Source organism: Oryzias latipes, chromosome 13 (assembly GCF_053564925.1).
Source record: "Oryzias latipes strain Hd-rR chromosome 13, Olatipes_Hd-rR_3.1".
NCBI lineage: Eukaryota > Metazoa > Chordata > Actinopteri > Beloniformes > Adrianichthyidae > Oryzias > Oryzias latipes.
The window spans coordinates 29,936,471-29,960,629 of NC_136249.1; the positions used below are offsets into that span (position 1 = coordinate 29,936,471).

The 24,159-nt window shown below is 42.1% G+C and overlaps 1 protein-coding gene across 21 annotated transcripts in view; it reads left to right on the forward strand.

The window, feature by feature from the left end:
- Window positions 1-23,796, forward strand: part of tenm4 (teneurin transmembrane protein 4) — a 249,886-nt gene extending 226,090 nt beyond the window's left edge. For 19 of the 21 annotated variants that reach the window (XM_078929945.1, XM_078929943.1, XM_078929946.1 and 16 more), the window contains 5 exons: window positions 3,281-3,516; window positions 7,211-7,507; window positions 9,480-11,094; window positions 14,174-14,316; window positions 20,945-23,796. In XM_078929945.1, the coding sequence (XP_078786071.1) occupies window positions 3,281-3,516; window positions 7,211-7,507; window positions 9,480-11,094; window positions 14,174-14,316; window positions 20,945-21,703 (3,050 nt within the window). In that variant the 3' untranslated portion in view covers window positions 21,704-23,796. The remainder of the gene's footprint in view (window positions 1-3,280; window positions 3,517-7,210; window positions 7,508-9,479; window positions 11,095-14,173; window positions 14,317-20,944) is intronic. The other 2 variants (XM_023962055.2, XM_023962056.2) reach the window with 1 other exon arrangement.
- Window positions 23,797-24,159: the final 363 nt, after the last annotated feature.

A 24,159-nucleotide genomic window follows, 5' to 3' on the forward strand; every position in this document is an offset into this window, starting at 1 on the left:
ACTTAAACAGAAGTTTATTTAAAGTCTGATATTTTATGAGATTACAGCTAAAATTGCTCTTCTCAAATAATTTGCCATTAAAAAAAGTATTTTTTCTGTGTCAGTTCTGTGTGATTTTGCTCTAGTACATAATGTGACTTTAGCTTTAATATTATGAGATAAGTTCAGAATTCTTGATTCGGACTTGGAGAAGTGGAACTAAACCGAGTTTGTCACCACTTTTGAGTTATAACACTTAATCAAAGCAGTATTTGCTTTCCATCTTTTTTCTAATAACACGGTGTGCAGCTCTTTTTTTCCCAGAAATGAAAAAGAAATATTGATTTTGTGTCATGAAAATAAATCAGAAACACAGAAAGGCTGGTCTCTACATGACCCCCCAGGAAATAATCTTTTTTTTCTCTCCTCCTCGTTCGAGTTTTATGATACGTTACATGGGTCGGGCCTCTTGTGTCACTAATTACTCGTCAATAGTTTTGATCTTTCTAGGAAAAATGAAGTCACCTTTGCTCCACTCATGTTCTTCTCTGTCCGCTCAAATCGGATTTGAAAAGTTGAATATTTCCTGCTGTCTGTGTGCGAACCTGCACCTGAAAGGCGACATTGCAACAGTGTTGTTCAGAGGCGTGCACAGCCATGTGCTGGAAACATCTGCCTGCAAGGACAGAGACGCCAGCCACGCCGCTGTTAATTAATTTACTGTTGTCCCCCTTGTAAGCTGGCAACGGTGTGATCACATACCACATGAATTTACTGCCCTTCAAGACTTTTTTTTTTCTCTGTTATCTGGCTGTTTGTTTGTTCTCGTCCCAGCAAGCCTCTGTGCCAATATGCAAAGCTGACGGCTCGAAGATTCGGGAGATGAATGTCAGACTCACTGGATTTTTATAGCCACAACTCCAAACCGTTGTGGAGCTGTCACATTATTTTGAATTATATCCTTTCTAGAAAAGCAGCTTCTTTAATATACAAGCGTTTTTGAATTGTTTTATTTATTAATTTATTTTGTTTCTTTAAAAATTCAATCTCAAAAATGAAAAATATAACTTTCCTTTGTTATAATCCAATTTCTCCCATTTATGTAAAAAAATTAATTTTAATCCAAATCATAATTAGGAGGATGTTGACAAAAACTGCTGTGATACATTTCTCTCCTGTTCTGACATCCTTTCTTTGGTTTAACCACTTAACAACAGAGATGTCGCTGGTGACATTTAAATAATACTGTACACCGTTTTTATCGTAACCGTAACTCCGTTTATGCGATCAACGTGAACCGATGTTCTGTTCTCTGTGACAGTCAGCTGATTCGATATCATTAGCCTCCAGTGTTGACATTCCTATGAATATCATAATTCTTCACCCGTTTACGCAACTATTGAAAATTGAACAGATTTTGAAGCAGCCTTGCGCAACACTTTGCAGTAGTAAGGCACTCATGCCATCAACGCAAATCTGCTGATTCCCGTTGATCGCGTAAACGGAAAAAGGTTTACGAAATGTCAAAGAGTTACGAAAATTCAAAGAGCGTGTGTTATTTAGGCGTCACGGGCCCCAGCTCCAGTGTTAAAGGGTTAATTTACCCTGATTTTATTTATTGCTTCTAGTTTGTGTCGCTTTTTCAAATAAAAGCATACGATAAATAACTGAACCTACATTTAAATAAACTCCTCCCACTTTCAGAGTATGAGTTTGAGTCTGACTCCTCTGTTGCTGATTCAAAGTTGCTATCGCTGGCAATATCCATAATCAATATTAATATACTCAATATCTATTCATTTTTCAAATTTCCTTTACTATAAAGGAAAGTTTTCAAGTAGTTGGAGATCTAAGTTACCAAAATATAAGTTTTCATTAATGAAAAAATTAATGCTGCAATTAAAAATGAGCAGAAAAGTGGATTTATACAAAAGGGTCACAAGAAATGCCATCAATGTCAGTTACGTGTATGCATTTTATTGAAATAAATCATGAACATTAACAGTAAAAAGAAAATCTGTCAACACAACTTTTTAGCACCAATTTGTCACATGTATGGAATTTCACAACATCAGCACAAATGTTTTTCTAAAATTTTCTTCGATAGGATTCCATTAAAAGTGCTGAAATGCTAGCCATTGCTGCTCCTGGAAGTGCAGTTTTTGTTTTTTTTGTTTTTTTGCACCAGTGAGTAGAAGAAAAAAAACAATTTGATGAAACTGGGATAAGAAAAATAAAAAAAGGCAAACCAGCATTTTAGTTTATTTTTTAATTCCTATAGAACAAAACTTTTAAAAGGCAGATGAAGCCCTGAGCTTTTCTTTTTTTGTAAACAATTAAAAAACACAAAGATCTGGCCCAAGAATATTGACATCTGGTGGCCAAGTTAACCAGCAAGAGCGCATCCAAAGCATGATTATAGTCTTCCCACGACAGAATTCAGAAAAAGCCAAATCTACAGATTTTTTTGCATTATAATAGCTCCTTAAAAATATTACTGTGCAGTAAAAGTAATATAATGCTTAAATTAGAAAAACAATGCATTGAGTCCCAGTTTGAATTGTGCATCAAGGTGTCCCTTTGAAAGGGTTTTTCCGAGTGGTCTCTAATGGAACACTGAAGTGTCGACATGATGAAAAGACATAGCGGCCTGTGCAAGGTCAGGCCCCGTCTCCTCTGCCTATTTCCCACGATGCATCAGCACTCCACACCCAACAGATAGAGAAGATGGAAAGTCCGTCCAGGTGATGCGTGTTGTTGCTCAGCGCAAACAAAAGGTCACTTTAAAACGCCAATTTTCATGCTAAGTTCATATTTGTCCTCGCTCAGAATGAAATGATGGGAGTATAGAAGGTGCCACCTCCTGCAGGAGGCATGTAAGGCGCTCCGTGGAAACATTAGTCACTGGTGTTGAGGTGGAACGTAGGCTGCTGTCACATCGGAGCAGTAATGGACAGGTTGGGATTTATCTCTGGTGAATGTGCATGCTCTGCCTTCTTTTGAGGCCACAGGCGAGCTTGCAGCTTTGATAGTTTTCATACCCCTGTATCCTTCAGGCTGCTGCAACAGCTGTAAAACTTTTTCTTTACTAGCCCTGTGAAATCTCTCAGTATTGATCTCTGTTGTCACTGACTCAACATCGCCGTAGCTGTTCGGCTATATATTCTGCTTCGGAAAGCTTCTTTTTTTGCTGCGGGTTGTTGTATTTGTGTCACTGAGAATGTATTCCTTCAGCATCAGCTGTAGGAAGATTGTTTCTTATCCCATAAAGCTTTTTTTTGTTGTTGGCCGACATTCCCAGATCAAGTTCGGAACAGCTACTTCATCGGCTTGGATGGGTCACTGCGGCTGGTTTTGGCCAATGGGATGGAAGTCTCCCTGTACACCGAGCCTCACCTGCTGGCCGGGACGGTCAACCCCACCGTCAGCAGGAGGAACGTCACCCTGCCCATCGACAACGGCCTCAACCTGGTGGAATGGAGACAGAGGAAGGAGCAGGCTCGGGGTCAGGTCACTGTGTACGGACGCAGACTGAGGGTAAGATCGCTGCTTGATGGGAACTGTATTTTTTTAGACACTTTTTATGATCAATTTGAAACAGTAAATGAGAACTTTAGAATTAAAAGTAGGAGCATCGCTTTTGAAATAAATTTCTATCTAGACTTTGAGCTTCCTTGCTGTATTCACATTGGTTTATTGAAATCGAGAAAAAAATCAACCATTTTTACATCTGCAAAGTTTTTGTCTATCAAAATGTAAAATCATAAATGGAAAATTAAACTTCTTTTGTTTATTCATTTATTTTCCACAAAAAATTCACGTGAACTTTCTTTTTTTTCTTTTATGAGGATGAATTTGTTATTGATTATTACTGATTATTAATGAAGCTATTGCTATATCATGTCAGCACTAGGCTCCTTTCCTCCGCTTCAGACTCTGTTGGAATTATGTTAATTGCGTAAACAAAAAAGCGCGTTAATTTACCTCGCTGAGCATCTATGAAACAAAAGAAAGAGGTATTGTTTTTCTTGGGCATGTAGAGCAAATCGCAACTTAGGTCAAGTTGTCTCTCACACTCTCTGCAAGGCAACACAGCTAATGGGGAGGTGCCACTTTGTCTGTCATTGGCTGTTCATTTAATGGCCTTGTCATCCCTTTGGAAGTGAGAGCTCCTAATGTATGTTACAGACAATGGCCCCGGGGGTGAGGCAGGAAATGGGAGCAGCCTAATGGCAAGAACAGAGGGGATGAGCAGAACGGGAATCATTGAGCGACCTTGAGTGACACGTCAAGTGATATTACGTGGGTGGCTGGGTGGTCGCGTGGCAGCATGCGGCTGGAAGGGACAGGCGGGGAGGTGGTGGTGGCGGAGGGGTGATTGCGGTGCCCTGACTTGACAGATGGTTTTTTGTGAGCAAAGTTAGTTGGTCTGAGTGGACGGATGGAACAGCACGGGTTTAAACACGTTTATGATTTGCTTTCATGTGCCTCAATCCCGGCATATCTCCATGGAAACCAGTCCACCTCTAAGTTTAGATAGTTTAATGAACTCAAATGAGACACTTTCCCACAGCAGGGGTTGAATAAAACTGATCGACAGTTTATGTTGGCTTAAAAAACATCTCACATTTCAAAAAGTAAAGCAGTGGATTTTTTTTTTAATCTTTGATTGCAATGTGAGATAAAAAATTAATTTCTGTTGACTTAGTGGAATACCAAAGAGATTTACTCATGAGAGCTGATTAAAGGCCTTTTTTGTTCCTGGAACGACGGATTGAGATTGTCATTTGACACAAAAATGTTTGATAGCGATCGAGAGATCAGATGTTCCTCTGATGTTTTATGCAGTTTGAAATGCGCTGGGCAAATGCAGCGAGCTGCAACAGTCCACCTTTTTTGTTTCCACACTCCTTCTTTCTTTGAGATGTTTCCTTCAGAGGTCCAATTTCAAAATGATTCCCCCCGAGTGAGTTGCCGTTCTCATGGGATCTTGAAATCAGTGCCGTCAGATTTTTTTCTTCTCTTTTTCTTCTCACCTTCACACTGCAGGAAGCATTTGCCCGCAAGATCCCCATCCCGCCAAACAGAGAGCAGGCCTCTTCTGCTTGAAATAGTCTCATAAAAGGAAGACGTTGCAAAACAAAACAAAAAAATGCCATCACTTTGACCCAAGACTGGATGTGGCACCAAATTTATTAGGTTTTACCCCCAACTTAAAGCATTAGACCAAAACAAAAAATGTTAATTGTAATTACTTTCCTCTGAATCACTCATCAAGGGACGGATGTCCTCTTTCACTTTTTCTCTTTCACATTAGCCATTCAACCGTTAGCCCTTTTACTACGCTGCATTTGGAAGGAAAATCTCCAAACACAAAGTGTCTTTGTATGCAGATGATCTATTGTTTTACATTTCTAATCCTGCCAAATCAGCTCCACTTATTATGGAGATTTTGAAAAACTTTGGAGAACTATCAGTTTATATAGTAGTCCTATTTCAGTATATAATTAATTTCTCCAAAAGTATATAGCTCCTGATGAACTCTAAAGCCACAGAAATTCCAAACAGTTTTAACACCTGTCCATTTGCAGTTTTGATGCAGATTAAATTTCTCAGAATAAATATTGTTTTTCATATTTTATATTACCGTATTTTCCGGACTATAAGTCGCCCTTTTTTTCATAGTTTGGCAAGGGGTGCGACTTATACTCCGCAGCGACTTATATTAGAAATAAATTGAAATAAATACATTGTTAACCCTCCTGTTATGTTCATTTGTGAGGAACAGAGATGATGTTCCTGGGTCAATTTGATTTATGAGGTCTGTTAAGAGTTGAGAGTATGTTAAGTGACTCAGAGAATCAGCAAACCTTTTTTTACAGTAAGATCTTGAAGGCTAACAATATAATATTCTTTTTTCCATTGATTTCATAGATTCAGAAATGCAATAAAAATGACAACTGTTTCTAAAAATACAGGATGAAAACAGAGTATTAGTTGGCCAATGATGCTTCATGAAAGGAATAAATAAATAAGTATGAGAAAGAATTACTGTGAAATTATGAGATAAACAGTCTGCTATGATTGTGTCATATGAGTTTGTGCAAGTTATTAGTTCTTGGTCTCAGATTATGTCAAATACATTTCCCGTCAAAATGCGACTTATAGTCCAGTGCGACTTATCTGTGTTTTTTCTACTTTATAATGCATTTTTGGGCTGGTGCGACTTATACTCTGGAACGACTTATAGTCCGGAAAATACGGTATAAATTTTTTTGTTGTTGAATAAATAATTTTGTAAAAAGCCACAGCGTTCCGTCTTTAGCATACTCTAACTTCTCGAACTTCAAAGGCGTAATTGTACAAAAGATGTAAAACTCCTGTATTTATTTCCACATCAGCTTCGACGCCCCCACCTCTCTGTCCGTAAATTGCTTTCACCGAATGCCTGTGGATTCCCGCTGCTCCTGATTCATGTGGATTCATTCAAAACGATCATCTTAATGAGGTGTCACTGGCTTAAGGGGCCTCGGGTGTAATCGCTCCCTCAGAATCGAGCAAACCTAAGCGTGTATTTCTCGCCACAGTACAGGAACAGTCAGGGTTTTATTTTCTGCCTGTTCTCTGATTAGTGGGATTTAAATAGGAAAAGAGACAAAAAATAAGGTTTTTAAACTGTTCTTTGAGCCCATTTAAGTCCTATCAGGCCAAATCATAGTCCTCCTTAAGGTAAACTCCAAAAATTAAGGGGAAAAATAGAGGTGTGGTTTAATTACAGCAGCCCCCCTTTGCTTTGACACACTAATCTCGTCTCCTCCTGATTTTAGTTTTTTTTCATCCGCAGTCTGTGATTACTGAAGCTGCTGAACTTAATGACGATGGGAGGAATGTTGGTCGATATTTTTGGCTGCACAGAAGCAACGTGCTTAAAGCCCACACTCTTCAAAGCAGCGTCTGATCTCAGTGAAGCCCGAGGTCACTGCTTTCAGCTGCAACGGGGCTCTTTCTACTAAACAAGATGTCCTTTTTAGTCTTTTTCTTTCACAAATTGTTGGAACCCCTACTTAGGACAACGAATGTTAACAATCATTGAATTCAGTGATCGCTGTCTCTGCAGGGCAAAATCTTTTGTGACCGTTTTTATATTTTGTCCTAGAAAACTGAGAAACATTGTCACTTTATTCAAATAAAGTGTTTGTTTGTTTTTTATTTTCCGCTTTGTCTCCAATAGGTTCATAACAGAAACCTGCTGTCACTGGACTTTGATCGGATCACCCGTACAGAAAAAGTCTACGACGACCATCGGAAGTTCACCCTAAGAATCCACTATGATCACGCCGGGCGGCCCACTCTGTGGGCACCAAGCAGCCGTCTCAATGGAGTCAACGTGACCTATTCCTCTGGGGGGCATGTGGCAGGCATCCAAAGGGGCACCATGTCCGTTCGCATGGAGTACGACCAGAACGGCAGAATCACCTCCCTCATATTTGCTGACGGCAAATCTTGGAGCTACACTTATCTTGAGAAGGTACGCTTTTTCTGGAGTGACAAAGGAAAAGATGAAAGTCTCACTACCATCATCTTTTAAAAATGCAGTTTTTAGCCAAATTTGTTAAAACCTGTCTCATTTGCAGGACATAGTTTCTGCAGAGTGGCAGTAGCTGATTAGAAAGACACCTGTGAATTGTGGGTGGTACTGTTGGTGCAGAGCAAACCCGCCCCCATTCCCCTCACTGTTGCTGAGAGCTAATAGCAGAGAGCTTGCAGCTTGTTCAGCATATTTTCTAAAACTCAATACACTCCTCTTTAAACAGCATTTCAGTCTGCTCCTGATTAAGAAATTAATTTTCTTAATATTTGTCATCCATCATCAGAAAAACAGAACATGTTCAGAAAAAAAAAACATGATGCTAATTGTATAGGGGTCTTTGGGAGGAAATGACCATTTTGGAGTGTTTATGCAAGCAGGAAGGTATGGGATCAAATCAGGATCAGGCTAAATTGAATGAAAAATTACATTGTATATTTGAAACCTATTTTAAACTCAAACTTGCCAGGTGCCAAGTTTACGTCATCGTAAACTTGAAAGAAATATTGAAACTTTGAAAACGATATATTGTAAATTTAAAGAAATACTGACAAATTAAATTTAAAGAAAGTTTTAAACCTAAAACTGTTAGCAAATAAGAAAAAAAATGTTAGTACTTACAGCTGTCGTTTTGTAGTTTGTTTTTGTGTTGCTCTTCAATTTCAGTCCTCAAATTACAGTTTCAATTTAGAATTTTGTGGTTAGCCTTGCGTGTGTCATCCCTGCTCTGATGTGGCATACAGTAGTGAGACATTTACTATATGTACTTTACATTTTAAACTTTTTTTTGTCAACTCTAGGTCTATTCTTGAAATGAATCTGATTTTTATTCAGTTGATCTTTATTTGACCTCATTGTTCCTGCTGCAACGATGCAAAAAAGTTATCTAGTCTTTTATTTCTGAGAAGTACCACTTCAAAGTGAACAATAGCACAAAAAAAAAAAAACTGTACCATAACATGTCATGTTTTTTATCAAGGACTTGCATTTCTAAATTTTATAACTAATATCGCAATTTCCAATCTTGGAATTATGTAGGAAACTGGATTTAAAGTCAGTTATTCATTCACCATGTTAGTGCTGCACACATGGAAAGAGTACAGATATCAAATGTCATTAAAAAATGCTTGTTGCAATGTAAACATTACATTTTGTTACCGGCTGACTACTGAGTTTGTCCAAAAAAAGACAGAACACTGAAGGATGCCACGTGCTGTTCTGAAATCAAAGTGGTAACTATGGTGTGAAGTGAAAGGCTTTTATTTTTCCAATTTAAAAAACTTTGCATGAAAAGATGTGACTGTCACCTTGTTTGTCGTTTGGAAAACTTTTCATTCACCACTGATGGTGTGTGGGCTTGATGAGGGAGAAAACAAATTATAATATCTGTTATAAAAATTATAAAAGATTTTCTTTAGTTGTAGTTTTTTTCTGTGTATTTTTTTTTCAAACTTAAAGGGCTAAAGGCACCATTTAGCTATGAAAAAAAGGGGGGGATCCTTAAAAAGTAATATGTTGTTGACAAAAACCATATCATTCCAGATTTGAAGAAATTTCAAATTAATTCAATAATTTTATTTTGAAAGCACAAACTGAAACGAAGCAAAAACCATCTCACAGAGCTTTTATTCATTATAATCCAATTCAGTCCAAAAAATTCTAGTAAATCTAGATGATCCTAATTCTGTGCTAATGGACTACACAGGTGCCTGATTATATCGAAGGGTTTCCTGATCTGAAGGCCAACCAAGCTTGTTTCTAATCTGATCTAGTCCTCTTTAATTTTCTTAAATATCCGAATGTTCTTTCTGTTGTTTTTTCTAGACTTTGTCATTCTGCAGTATGCGTCACATCTGGGCTCGTCTTTACATACCTCTTCCCACCTTCTCTTCTCTTCTCTTCTCTTCTACAGTCCATGGTGTTGCTGCTCTACAGCCAGCGGCAGTACATCTTTGAGTTTGACAAAAACGACCGACTTTCCTCGGTAACTATGCCCAACGTCGCACGGCAGACCCTGGAGACCACTCGCTCGATTGGTTACTACAGAAACACCTACCACCCCCCTGAAGGCAACGCTTCGGTTCTCCAGGACTACAGCGAGAATGGCCAGTTGCTGCAGACCACCTTCCTGGGGACGGGTCGCAGGGTCATTTACAAATACGGGAAGCTCTCCAAGCTCCTGGAGATCCTATATGACACCACCCGCATTGGTTTCTCCTATGACGAAGTGGCAGGGATGCTGAAGACGGTCAACCTGCAGAGTGAGGGCTTCACCTGCACCATCCGCTACCGTCAGATCGGCCCGCTGATTGACAGACAGATTTTCCGGTTCAGTGAGGAGGGAATGGTCAACGCCAGGTTCGACTACGTCTACGACAACAGTTTCAGAGTAACCAGCATGCAGGCCGTCATCAATGAAACGCCGCTGCCGATTGACTTGTACCGGTACGATGACGTGTCAGGCAAGACGGAGCAGTTTGGCAAATTTGGTGTCATCTACTATGACATAAATCAGATCATAACAACTGCAGTAATGACCCACACCAAACACTTTGACGCTTACGGTCGCGTGAAGGAGGTCCAATACGAAATTTTCCGCTCGCTCATGTACTGGATGATGGTTCAGTATGACAATATGGGCCGTGTTGTAGCCAAAGAACTTAAAGTCGGCCCTTATGCCAACACAACACGCTACACCTATGAGTATGATGCTGACGGTCAGCTCCAGGTGGTTTCCATTAATGATAAACCCCTGTGGAGGTACAACTATGACCTGAACGGTAACTTACACCTGCTCAGCCCTGGAAATAGCGCACGTCTTACCCCGCTGCGGTATGACATCAGAGACCGCATTACTCGGTTAGGAGATGTCCAGTACAGGATGGATGAGGACGGCTTTCTTAAGCAGCGAGGGAATGACTACTTTGAGTACAACTCAGCTGGCCTCTTGACTAAAGTCTACAACAAAGTCAGCGGATGGAGCATCAAATATCGCTACGACGGCCTTGGACGAAGGGTGTCTAGCAGAAGCAGCACCGGCCACCACCTGCAGTTCTTTTACTCTGACCTGTCCAGCCCCACTCGGGTCACCCACATGTACAACCACTCCAGTTCAGAGATCACCTCGCTGTACTACGACCTACAGGGTCACTTGTTCGCCATGGAGCTGTACAGTGGGGACGAGTTTTATGTGGCGTGCGATAACATAGGCACGCCTCTGGCAGTGTTCAGCGGTTCGGGGATCATGATCAAGCAGATCCTCCACACTGCCTTCGGGGAGGTTTACCTCGACACCAATCCCAGCTTCCAGCTTATAATCGGCTACCAAGGCGGACTGTATGAGCCTCTCAGCAAACTGGTCTACATGGGCAGGCGGGATTACGACGTTCTCACAGGCCGCTGGACAACGCCGGACCATGAGATCTGGAAACGCCTGAACAGCGACCACATAGTGCCGTTTAACTTGTACATGTTCAAGAACAACAATCCTCTCAGCAACAATGAAGATACAAAGTGCTACATGACAGGTGAGCTCCCTCAAGGTGTAGACATAAAATACAAAAGGCATTATAGAATTTTAAAAACAACAGTGATCCCTCACGTTACACCTTTGGCAGTCTCACTGTCTCGCTGATTGTTTTTAGTGCAATTTTGTTTATTTTTTTGCTTTTTTACAACACACTTTTACAGCGCTCTGCAACCTGCAACTCCAGAGCTACATGAGGCTCTCTGGCTGAAGAAAGATAAAATAATAGCAATTTTTTTAAAGTAAGGGTCATTAAATTAGCTTTTACTTAATATAGATTAGTTAAATTTATAAAGGTAAACCCCTGTGGAGTACATCAAGGATGTAAAAATCTTTACATCCTTGATCTTCTATGGACCTAGAAGATCAACTATGTTAAGATTTTTACATCCTTGATGACCTTAACAGGGCTTTTTTGCTTTACTCTTCCTCCAGAATGCACAAATTTCAAAACTTTGGTAAAAAGTCTGCTCAGTTTATTTCACGAGTTTCAACTATATATTAACTAAAATGGCACAACAATGGTTAACAACTGTCCAGAAAAGAGCTGCTGAACTATATAGATATCTTTTTTTTACTTTTTTTTCTGAATAATTAACCAATGAATCCACGTTTATATTTAGGTTAACAGCAGTAGTAAGTATGAAAAAGGATGATGGTTTACCAAAATACACCTGCGGTATACCAAGAGAAAACGCTATATTTGTCCAGCTTTGTTAAAAACTTTTTGTAGAAGAACATTACCTACTCTGGGATGATCCTACTTTGTACAGGGTGTCTTTTATTTTGAAAGGAAGTCATATAAGCATAAAAAGCAATTTTACATTAAAAAAAACCCCACACATTTTTCTTTGTGTTTCTGTTTGTTACTGCCAAAAAAGAAATTTGACTAATATTTATTAATAAAGAAAACAATATAGTGAATTTAAAGTATTTACATTTTTATAAAGGGCACTAACTATTTTCAGAAATAAACAAGCCCTAACGGCTCTCTTACTTGTACGGCAGATCATTATTGTACTTGGCAGATTTCACATATCGCGGCTTATTTTTCAAACGTAAGCCTACGATAAAAGGGAACACTGTATACTTCAAATTCTCTATGGAAAAGCAAAATGCAAACATTTAAATGGATCAGGAAAATGGAGTTTCTTTTTTGAAATATTTGAAATTTCTTTGTTACATCCAATTCAAGTGAACGAAGGAGTTCCTGTAAAGTCCTTGTTTAATACTCCATGCTCAAGTGATGCGTTTTGCCCAATTTCATCCGAAAATAAAAAGAAATAAAACATTTAAATCTTCAAAACTATTAGTAAATAAAAATTACTAAGACTTATGTCACATTTTTATGTGAGTGCCTACCGCTCCATTTTATTTATTTGTTTTCATTGCTGCTGAAAAAGCAGGAGGAAAAAAAGCAAATAAGTGCCTGTTAAAAGGATTCATTAAAACACACAAAAGGCAAATTATGAAATAGTTTATTTAAGTGTGTTCATCTTCTGTAGCATTGATGAATAAATGTATCAATGTTTTGGTTGTAAACCGTCATCTCTGGTTGTGGTTTTCAACATTAAGTTCTTGGTGTAGCTGTCTGGTTTAGCTAAAGAAAATGTCTGTAACAATATTTTTTTATCAGACAACCTCAAATTAATAACAAATCCTTTATGTAATTTTTTTTCAATTTTCTACATTAAAAGCACCAGTTTAATAATCGATGGAGCATAAAATCACTCCTGGGGTAGCAGTATAAACATTCAAACTGTTTGAAGTTGCTTCTTCTTGCATCAGTTGGTTCTATTTGCTGTGTTTTTATTCTGATCAAGCATCACAGAGGAGAACGGCGCTCATCGAAATTCAACCAAAATGCGGTGCGTTCAAACGCTTCCTCGTTGGAATGTGGAGGTCGTGGTTTTATTTTATTTTTTTTGTTTTTTGGCGTGTGTGTGCTCACACGCATCCCCGTCACTTCAAAAGCTCTCAAGGGAAACAAATCTGTGCTGTAAAGACTTCTCTGCTGTCGAACGCTCTGATCCTTCCCAGAAATGTCCTCTGTTCTTCCCGGTGTGGAGGAGGTGAGTGGCAGCAAAAGCAGCCCAGTGGGGAGGAAGCACACAATGGATTCATTGAAGGCACAGCCAGGGCTGCTTGTTTCAGTTTCTGCTGCTAGAAAAGGGAAAGTGCTTTGTTAAAGATCCTCGATAAACACTGTAGTCAAACCAGTCGGTCTCTGTCAGAGCTCATTCACAAGTGTGGGCTTCTTTTCTCTGCAGTGAGGTCATTTAGATAGTGTTTTCCTACTTTATCCATGTAAAGGAAAAAGGCATTAACCCAAATCCTTTTAGCTAACCTGTCCATCCCAAAAGTGTTTGAATGTTACAGACGAGTGGAGATGCTGTAGTGAGTCTCCCTCAAGGGTGACCGACATTTACATCTCTTTCGGTAAACTGCCAGTGTTCTTTCATTGCCCTCAAGAAACGTTTTGGGAAAAAAAAGAAGCTTTGAAAAGGGGGACAGTCGCAGTCCAGAACTCCGGTTCCCACCAGAGCTCCGCCCCCCTTTGGGACACCCAGAGTTAATAACGTATTGTGTTGGATTGCTGCAGCACTCGCCACTCAAGTGTTGGTGACTGCTTTTGGATGAGCCACATTAACATGATTGCGTGGATTTGAGTCTCAGACATGTCACTTCCCCCTCTTAGCATCTCATTAGAGGAATATTAGTGCAGATGAACCCACTGAGTGTTCAAAATATGTGGTGTGGAATTCTCTGGTGACGTGAGTTTACAGTATATAATTATCAGCCCAGCAGACGCTGTCAGATGTTGTGTCTCAGCGCCCCAGCTGTGTATCATTAGTGTGGCACCTGCATGAGTGGACGGAATTCATCAGCGCCATCTCCATGGGCTGGAATAGCTTGTCCACTTTTACAAACAAATCAAGCACTCTTTGTCACTAAGTGTTTTTTTTTCCCAGGAGCTTTCTAATAAACCCCCTGAATGTCAAGTGTCAATTTAATCTTTAAGTTTGATTCTGCTTCATGTTTTGTCCAAATCTTCATCAACTGTCTTAACCCTCCTGCAGATGTGAACAGCTGGTTGGTGACCTTTGGCTTCCAGTTGTACAACGTGATCCCTGGTTACCACAAACCAAACACGGAGGCCATAGAGCCATCCTACGAGTTGGTCCGCACACAGATCAAGACACAGGAGTGGGACAGTACCAAGGTAATGTTCACCTCTCCCTGATTCCATCCCTCCTTCCTCTCCCATCCAACCTCATTACCAAGCAGGCATGTTTCCCGCCGAGCCAGGTTCCCAGAGGATGTGCCAGCTATCAGGCCAAACATGGCCCACTGAGCCAGGAATCTGCCCCCTCACTCTCAACTTGGGGGAATCTGGTTGGGCTAAACAGCTCTTGTAATTGTCATGCCATCAGGGAAATATGCTCTCCATTCCCTCCACCACTCACCATTGATTTCATCTCAGTTTTACACCGTTGGCCAAGGTCTGAGAACCAGTAGACATGCTCTGATTCTCACTTTTATCAGCCTTTTAAAGCCCCCACCACCTTCCTCCACACACCCAAAACTGAACTGCATTATTGAAGAGACCACTGTTGTTTTCAGGGCTTTGATTACAGGCAGACATGCAAGAGGCAGCTTTCAAAGCAACACATTCCTGTTCCTCATCCGACTCCTTTAGCACAGAGGGCACAGTTTCTCATAAAAACATTCTGGGATGACATGATGGAGGCCGGTGTGTAATCGCACCATCAGCTGTATATAAGAACGAGAGTGATCGACCCCACCATATATTAAGTACCGGCTGGCTCCAAGAACCTTAAATCCTATACTCTTGTATAGAGAAAAAAACAGCTACCACGATGGATAGACGGATGGACGGTCGGACGGACAGACATTCTGTACAGGAAACATGGGACAGAGGAGATTGATAGACAAGTTCTACAGCCAATCAGGACGCAAAACACAGTTTGCTGTGTTAAAAACGAAATCAGCAAAATTGCACTGAAAAGGACCCCACAACAGCAATACTGCGAAAGTTGAACCACAATATAGTGAGGGATCACTGTACAGTCTATGCACTGATGTCTATTGAATGTATAATGGTTATCTATAGCTGTAAACATTAAAATAACCATGATTTAGTTCTCTAACAGATGTGTCAGTGCCCAGTGGGTATTACTGTTCAGTTTGTGGGTTCCTGATTTTAGAATTCTGGCTTTAATATATACACACTATACCAAGCACTACAAACACTGCTCAATGGAGTACACTCCACGCACAGGACTGTTCTAATCTTCGCTGTTTTTTCAGGCATTTTAGCACTCTGTGGTTAATTGCGCTAAAGCCGGAGTGAAATTGTACTCCTCATATTTGTGCAGAGTCATAGCTGTAGAATTCCCAGTGACGCTCTCATCTTGCATCGTCTTTCTGGGAGGATTACTGCCAAAGCCCTGGGGATTGACTCATCCGCGCTGCCTGTACCTGACAAGCAGCACAAAGCTCTGAACTTACTGAAGATGCAAACCTACAAAGGAGACGCCTCACAGTCAAGCTCTAATTGAATTCAAAAAGCGCCCCTGCTGTTTTCAGTCCAGTCCCATAAATGACTGATGATGAATGTCAGAACTCCCTCGTTTCATGATAGGCCTGCATTCGGTTGATTTAATTTTTTTTTTTTAACTCTTCAGTGGAATCCTAATTACACTTCAATTAAATTAGTTATGCATACGGCTATGCTCATATTAAAAAAAATTTGAAATAAACATTTTATCTACAAGCGCAGATTCTCAATAAAAGATTCAGGAGGACCAAAAATAGTCGAGTATCTCTGAGGAAAAATCCAGTAATTGCGGTTTTGAATGGTAAGGTGAGCTTCAATGCGCATATTTTACTAGTGTTTGTGTGAAAGTCCTTTCTGAGTTCACTGCTATTGGAAAGATTGAGATCATTAAACAGCAGTATTCTTATGCAAAGCTTCTGAGATGCTTGCTCTGATTGTTCGTCTTCATCTGTGCTGCATCGCCCCCCCCCAAAATGCCCCACAAATGTCAACAATGCAGGACTTTTTGCTTCATGTCTGTCTGTTTGAGCCTCCGAATTAACTATTGACTGTATATGAGAACTGCAATAAATCCTTGTGTCCAAGGGTACAGTGTGGTACAGTTCATTCCAGTTTAGAACTGTCCAGGCAATTCATGTGAGTATTTCCAGCCCGAGTTGGACCGTCATGGTGAGATGTGCGATGAAGCTAACAAAACAACAACAACAACAGTGAAGGTCATCCAGCAGTTCATTTTTTTTTCCGCTTGGCTTTTGATACTCCATATCTACAAAGCATTTAATGTTTTTTGAGAGAAGATTGGGGCCGGCAGAGAGAAATACAGACGCTTTCTTAGAGCTTTCTTTTGTTGTAACGACCTTCACCCAATCATTGGGTTTTAACAGTATCTCTGAGCTGTGTACAGTATGTCTGCTCTATTTTACTATCGACCTACAACCAACGGGGGCCTAAAAATCGTACGGTTTGGTCCGGATTTATGGTTTCAATTTATAATGGAAACCCTCAAAACACCAGACTGGACCATACCAGACGGTAGCAGATGGTCTCACATTAAACTTTCTAAATGTTTGATTGACAGAGTTCATGGAGGGGTGTGGACTATCAACAAGCTCAATCCTGATTGTTAAAGCGGTTGCCATAGAATTGATGACTTACTGCTTACTTATTTCAATCTCTGGTTCCAACATGGCAACATCCGTTCCATGAAAAACTGGCACTGAATTGACTGAATTTCGTAGTAACCTGAATTGAGGCATTTTCTATGGGTGACATCATACTCACTCTGTCCACTTCTCATATACAGTCAATGGTACTATCCATGCTGGCAAAGCCCCAATACGATAAAGAAATGTTGGGAGGGTCCAAACAGATGAGGTCTACAGCTGGAGGCTCAGCTCCCATCGCCCCATGCTTTGTGATTGATGTCTGGCTTGGTGAGTCCCAAGAGGCTGTTTCAGTAAAACAGATGCCCCCCTCGCCCCCCAGCTGCCTACAGATGATGCTTTCACACACGGGCATTGTAGAAACAAACATGGAGCGACATAGTGTGAAGTACCCCCACCCCCACCCTCATTGACTCTAGGATTTAGGAATTCTGAATCATCCACTTGCAGACAAATAGAGCCATGTACGTCTTAGTTTTCCTCGTCCTGGAATCTGGATCTAAACTCTACGACTGGATAGCTCCAATACTGCTCATTATTTTTGTTGCACCGGTAATGTTAGGTGGGGGTTGTAAGGGGCTGTAAACTAGCAGAGGAGCATGTAAACATAGAGTTCTCAGTAAAGGGCAAGGCCACGCCCACAACTCAGAGGCAAATTTTTCTTGGCGAATGTCCTAAACAACACAGGGTTCTTGATTTAGGTTACAAGCAGCATAATCATAATTAAAAGATCACTGGAAGTCAAAGGATGATCAGAGTTGGTCTTTAAGGCCTGGGAGGGCTTGGACTAAGAGTCATAGCTGGTTTTGTGGGCCGCTCTCCTCAACCCCCACCCATACCGAGCCCTTCACCCTGAAACGGAGGCAGAATTAGAAAGCTGTCAGGGAGATTTTGAACGTCACCTACTGATAAAACTCCCCAGGATGCTTTCAACCTCATATCTGACGACGTGGCGCACTCACGGCGGCACAATGCCGGAGAGCCCCCTTTTGTTGCCGCATAGATGCATTCAGGCAACTTTCATTGTGTGGTGGCCAGCTTCCATTTCATGTCATTCTCTTCCTTTTAACATCTTTTTTTTTCTTCTCTTTTCTGGAGGAAAATCCTTTGTCAGGCAGTGTTAGGATAAAATATGAACTCGGGCGAAAGGAAATGCGCTATCTCCTTTGATACCTGGAGGAGTGAGAGAGACCGCGTACACTACTTACTAACAAATTCCTATTTAGCCCTGCGGGGCTGTCAGAAGGGAGGAGGTTCACCCTTTTTCAAAATATCATGCCTGTCGCCAGTGATCAGAGAGACCGGAATTAGCTGGCAAAAAGCGTTGCCCTCACCTCCGAGTGTTTTTCTTTCACAGCTATGAAGCATTGTCAAATGTTACTGGATACATGGTTCCTCGCAAGATCACGGTGCACCTTTCACTGTCTCGCTGATCGTTGTAAATACAATTTAAAACAACAATATTCTGCGTCTTGATTGGATGTAGATCTGCCAATCAACTTCATCTGTGCCGGGCATCCTGTACAGGATTCATTTAGCTTTCCACATTTAAATCTCAGATCGCTAGCAGATCCTTGGTTTCATCCTGGACTTATTTTTTTAAGAAGGTTTAAACAACAGAGAAAAGTGTGGAAATGTTCAAAACCAATAGATAAAAGCGTATAAAATGTACCATTTCAGTTCCGAAAAGTCTTATTTTCTGCACCATTTTTTCCTCTGTTGCATCTAGAAACCCATGGTAACATCATTGTAATGCTAAGTACACACTGGCATGTGTGGCACAGTCAGGAACACGCTTTTATGATATGGTGTTCACAATGGATTGTCGCTACCCAATACTAGCGCCTTTACAACACTTGGTGCGAAATGTCAAATTGGTGCAAATCTCATGAATCTTGCTCCAGGCTGTTTCTTTTTTTTTTTTTTTTTTTTTTTTTTTTTTTTTTTTTTTTTTAACTTGTCCTGTCCAACAGCTAGGCAAACAGATGAGAGCTGAGGGCCTCTTGTGTTGGACATATTTTATTCTAACAAGAGGGGTTATTCATCTTCAGACAAACCAAAGGTATGTCTGAATAAACCCCTTTTGTAATTGAGGCCAAACTTTATTAATTTCAATCATGTTTGAAAATCTTTGGTGTTGGACCGGACGGAAAAGGAAAGAGGGGAACAAGAGAGAGGGACGTTAGAGAGAGGGGGGGTAGGAGGGTGATAATAGGAGGGGAAGGGGGGTAAGACCATGAAGCAGCATAGAGCAGGCAGGTTTACTGGTTGTTTATCGTTACGGTACGGTTCAAATGTAGTACAAAAAGGGCGGGGCCTGTTCACACACACTCAAATATTATCAACACACCTGCTAGCCGCAGAAATGTCCACATGTCAACATGCACACAAAACAGATAGTGTTCACGAACGCATACTTATGCCTTTAAACCAACTAGTGTGAAATCTTTCATTCATTCAATCATGCAAACTATTAGTGCAAAGGTGAGCTAACACCTGTGCTCAGGTGAGTGTTTATGTTCTTCTAAAATGGATGGTGGAATGTGAAAAGAAGGAGGAGGAGCGCCCAGCCACCCCCACACCCATACCCCCGCCGCAGCAGCAGCGGCAGCCGGAATTCCCCCAGCGCCACACGGGAACAGGCAGGGAACAACCGCCCCCCGGGCGACCAAGACCGCCACCCAGGCCAGGGCCAGCAGGACCGCCGCGAGGCCCCCAGAGCCAGAGAGCAGGGAGGCGCAGAGGGAAAGAGAGCGCCGCCCCAGCCCAGCCAGGAAAGCAGCCCCCCGCCGCGCCGGAAGAGCCCAACGCAGGGCCCCACCGGAGAGGGACGCCCACAGCCCCAGACGAGCACCCCACCACCACCCAGGAGTTCCGGGCATCCCCCCGCCCCGACCCCAGGTACGAGCCAGGACCCCCCAAGGGAGACCCGCTCCGCACTCCAGGCAGCCACCCACCCGGCCCACGGTTGGTCCAGGTAGGAGCAAGGCAGGGGCCCGCCGCCCCCGCCCAGGAGGGGGGAACCCCGGGGAAAAAAGGGCGGCCCATAAGGGATGTTATAAATATGGCCCGACCAGGCTCGGCCATGTTGGAAGTTTGGCGGGGCCCAGCGCCCAGGGGCAAGGACCAGGACCCACCCCCCAGGGACACGAACACCCCCGGCTCAGGTGTAATATGAACCCCCCCACCGTGCGGAGAGAGCACCGCCGGGCCCAGGGAGCCGGCACCCAAGGGACACGGCCGCCATCGCCAAGGGGCCCACACCCCCCACCAGGGACGGGGTAGGGGACAGATGGACCCAGGTCCCACCTTCCTTGTTTCTTTCACGGTTCTATTACGATACATGAAAGACTTGGTGTCATGTAATTCCAGCATAAACTGCAATAATTCATTTCTCAGTTGTCACTTCTGTGTTTTGAATAGTACGCTATCCATATGTCTCTACCAAATCCAAGTCTCTGATTGGTTAAACTTCAACTGGTTTGACTTTCAGTGTGCATTTTGTACGTAGAACCAACAAACTGACTTAAAAACTTGCGTAGCAACACGTGAACACTAGAGTTTTGAATGTGGAAGCCTGAAACGCGCATATGTATGTTTACACAAACCTTTCTTTGAAAATGGTCTGTAAAAAACACGTTTCCAGGCCTGGTGTGAATCTATCAGAACAGAAAAACATCAGAAATGGGTAAAGTGGTCTTCTTCTTCTGTGGTATGTCCTACATAATTTTGAAATTTTGGAAAACTGGCTCTGGGTTCTTGTGAGTTACATTAAGGTTTTGCTAATATTTGCACTAAATGATAAAAACATATTGTTTTTTGGAATCTCAGTTTTATTTTTTAAAATAAAAGGAAAGGGTGAGGCTGCTTTGTGTTGAGGAAACAATATGAATCGGAGGATTGAAAGGAAGCCCATGAAAGCTAACAAGCAGAGCGGGGAGAAAGGTTGCAAACTAAGGTGTGAATATTGTGAACAAAGCTGGTGTACGAGCATTTGTGTTGTTTTAATCAATATCTCAGTCAGTGAAGGAACAAAAGAAAAATGTATATTGTGTCTGCGGATGCTCCAGGGGCTCTGACTAACCGGTGCCGTCTTTGTTTTGCAGTCTCTGCTGGGGGTTCAGTGTGAGGTTCAGAGGCAGCTGAAGGCCTTTGTGAAGTTGGAACATTTTGGTCAGATCTACAAAGCCAAAAGTGCTGGATGTCCCCAGACCGAGGACAAGAAAGTCTTTGCCTGCGGCGGCTCCATCTTTGGAAAGGGGGTTAAATTCGCCATCCGAGACGGCCGCATCAGCACGGACATCATCAGCCTTGCCAACGAAGACGGCCGCCGCATGGCCGCCGTCCTGAATGACGCCTTCTACCTGGAGAGTCTCCACTTCACCATCATGGGAGTGGATACGCACTACTTTGTCAAAATGGGCTCGGTGGAGGGGGACCTGGCGCTCATCGGAATGACGGTGGGCAGACGCACGCTGGAGAACGGCGTGAACGTGACGGTGTCTCAGGTCAACACCGTGTTCAACGGCAGGACTAGGCGCATCACAGACATCCAGCTGCAGTATGGTGCGCTGTGCCTGAACACGCGCTACGGCAGCAGCGTGGACGAGGAGAAGGCGCGGGTTCTGGAGCTGGCTCGGCAGAGGGTTGTGACGCAGGCTTGGGCTCGGGAGCGGCAGAGACTGAGGGACGGCGAGGAAGGCTCCCGGGCCTGGACTGAGGGAGAGAAGCAGCAGCTCCTGGGATCGGGGAAGGTGCAAGGCTACGATGGATACTACGTCGTCTCCGTCGACCAATATCCCGAGTTGGCCGACAGCGTCAACAATGTTCACTTCATGAGACAGAGTGAGATGGGTCGAAGGTGACATGAACACGGGGATCTCGAGTGACGGACTCGCATAAATAAAACGGGACATTTTGCCAAAGACAGTTGTGTACATGACCACGTTTTTTTTTCTTCTTTTGACTGTGCTCAACTTTGGTTTTTAATACTGTAAAAAAATAGTTGCGATCAGTTGCACTGTATTAATGAAAGAGTGCCCTTCTCCGAACAACAGTCTTTGCCCTCCAAGTGCGGCTGCTAGAGGACGGACAAATTGTGATGTCTCTGACTTGTGTTTTTCTTTCCTCATCCCCCCGTTGGTGAGTCTGCTCAAAGGAAACCAAGAGGATGATGGGTAATATTTGTTCAGTGGCTCGCTCCGCTGCCAGACCTGCAGATTGTTCTTCACGAGCTTGCTCCATTCTGCCTTTTCTGCACACCTCAGCCAAGGAGATTCCTTCTCTTTTATTCACGTCTTTTTTAATACTTGAAACCCCTCGTGGCTCCGGTCATCCATAAATGACCCGAGATTTCTGTTAGCCCTTTATCCGAACCCTAGCCAGACTTGTTGAGGCACCTTCATTTGTGTGGCATCTTGTCATTTTTTTGAAGACGGAGGTCTTTATTCTCATTTGTGGAGGAGATCCGCGCACACCAACGGCATGTTGGCCTTTCTATGAACTGCGAAATCAGAGATATTGCTTAATTAAGCCTAAATCTAATGGCAAAGCAGAGAGGTTCTTTTTTTTTTTGGTATTATTATTTTTTATTGTCCTTTTTTTATTTTATAAAAGGAAAGATATCATTGGATGAGCGCTGTACTCCTTTTTCTGTTTAAGCACAAACACTCACAAGAGCCCTGGTAGAGAATACTGTGGAATCAACGACTGGAACAAAACTACAAAGACGTACTTTAAGGGTTTGGAAGTCTTGCTTTTCTTTTATAAATAGCTCTATGACTTAACACTATAACAAATGTGAATTTAAAAAAAATGTGAACTATTGTTCCTTTTATTGTTGATTGTTGTACTTGAACAATACTTAAGGGTGTCTGAACTCATGGAATAAAATAGGATGGTGGCTTAGTTGATTCAAACGATGTGTGTCTCATAAGCGTACTGCATTGTCTGTGCTCTTTGTGGTCACAGAGAGAGCGCTGTTTGCTAATGGGTGAGTCAGTATTCTGCAACACGATGTCCAGTCTCATTATGAAAAATGATTTGGTTCAATGCATTTTTAAACTGATAAAAAAAAAATCAGTATAAAAACAGAAAGGCCTCTCACGTCCATGCTTCATCAGTATATCGGCCACACACGGATGTGTTTTGCATTGTGTCTGATGAAAGATCCAAATTGCCTTTGCCCTGAGGGCAGCCCGGCAGGTCGGAATCGAAAGTGCTTTCACTCACCAAAATAGGGCTCCACTCGTTCCCAAAGCTGGTGGAAATGAATCAGGCCTGCAGGTGTGCTGGTTCCCTTTACAGACTAAAGGTCGTCCATACACGCCAACCTCGGATGTATCCCGCCTAGACACTCGGTGGCTCTCGCACAACCGCAGCCCACTCAGCGGATACTGCAAGGGACATTTACCCCAGCTTATTTTGAAATGTTATGGCGGGGAAAACTCCAGAGGCTATGCTGGAAAGCGTCCCACTGGTTTGACGTGTTCTGAACTATGCTAAGCCATAGCTCTCCGTCCATTTTTCCAACCAGCTTGTCTGCGTGTGAGTGGGGGGGGGGGGTTACAGCAAAGGCTGAGTGTCTTAAACTGTACAAACAAGTATGTGGTCCTTTTACCATGTTAGATTCAGTGACCAATTTTTGTTTCCGTGAAAAAAAAAGGAAAAGAACACCAATGTATGTTGAACATATTATGAATGAAGGATCTTTGCATTGTGGACTATTGCACTGAGAACTGTTGCGTCATGAGACTCTATCCTTTTTCTAAAGATTTGGACTCATTTTGGTTTGTTCTCAACACTGTGTTTCTAGTGCTTCTCTTTGACTCTGTAAATACGAGGAGGACATCAGACACAAGCTGTAAATAAAACGCAAATGTAGATACCTTTTAGAGCTACATTGGTGACCCTTTGTAGTCTGGAGGTAGAAAAAAATAAAGGGATTATTTTGTGTTTATTTTTCTGTTTGTTGCAGCTTTACTCTTCCATTTTCACACCAGTATTTTTGTCACTTTACAGAGGTCATAACATGTTGTTTTATTCTTTTCTTTAAATCATTTCAAATGTTGAAAGGTTGTGAACGTTCTTTTGCTTTTCAAACCCTTAGCTTTAGCTCAGCATTTACGGTGTTAAAATACTGTAACTCTTCAATCGTTCATGCAATTAACATAATTCCAGATTCTGAAGCTGGGAGAAGCAGCTTTGCGCTAAAATGAAACACTTTAGAATCCGCTGGACTTAAGTGAATTGCGTAAACGGTCGACGAGCTACACTAAATCAAAGAAAAAATGATGCCTTATAATCCGGACGTCACGCCCAC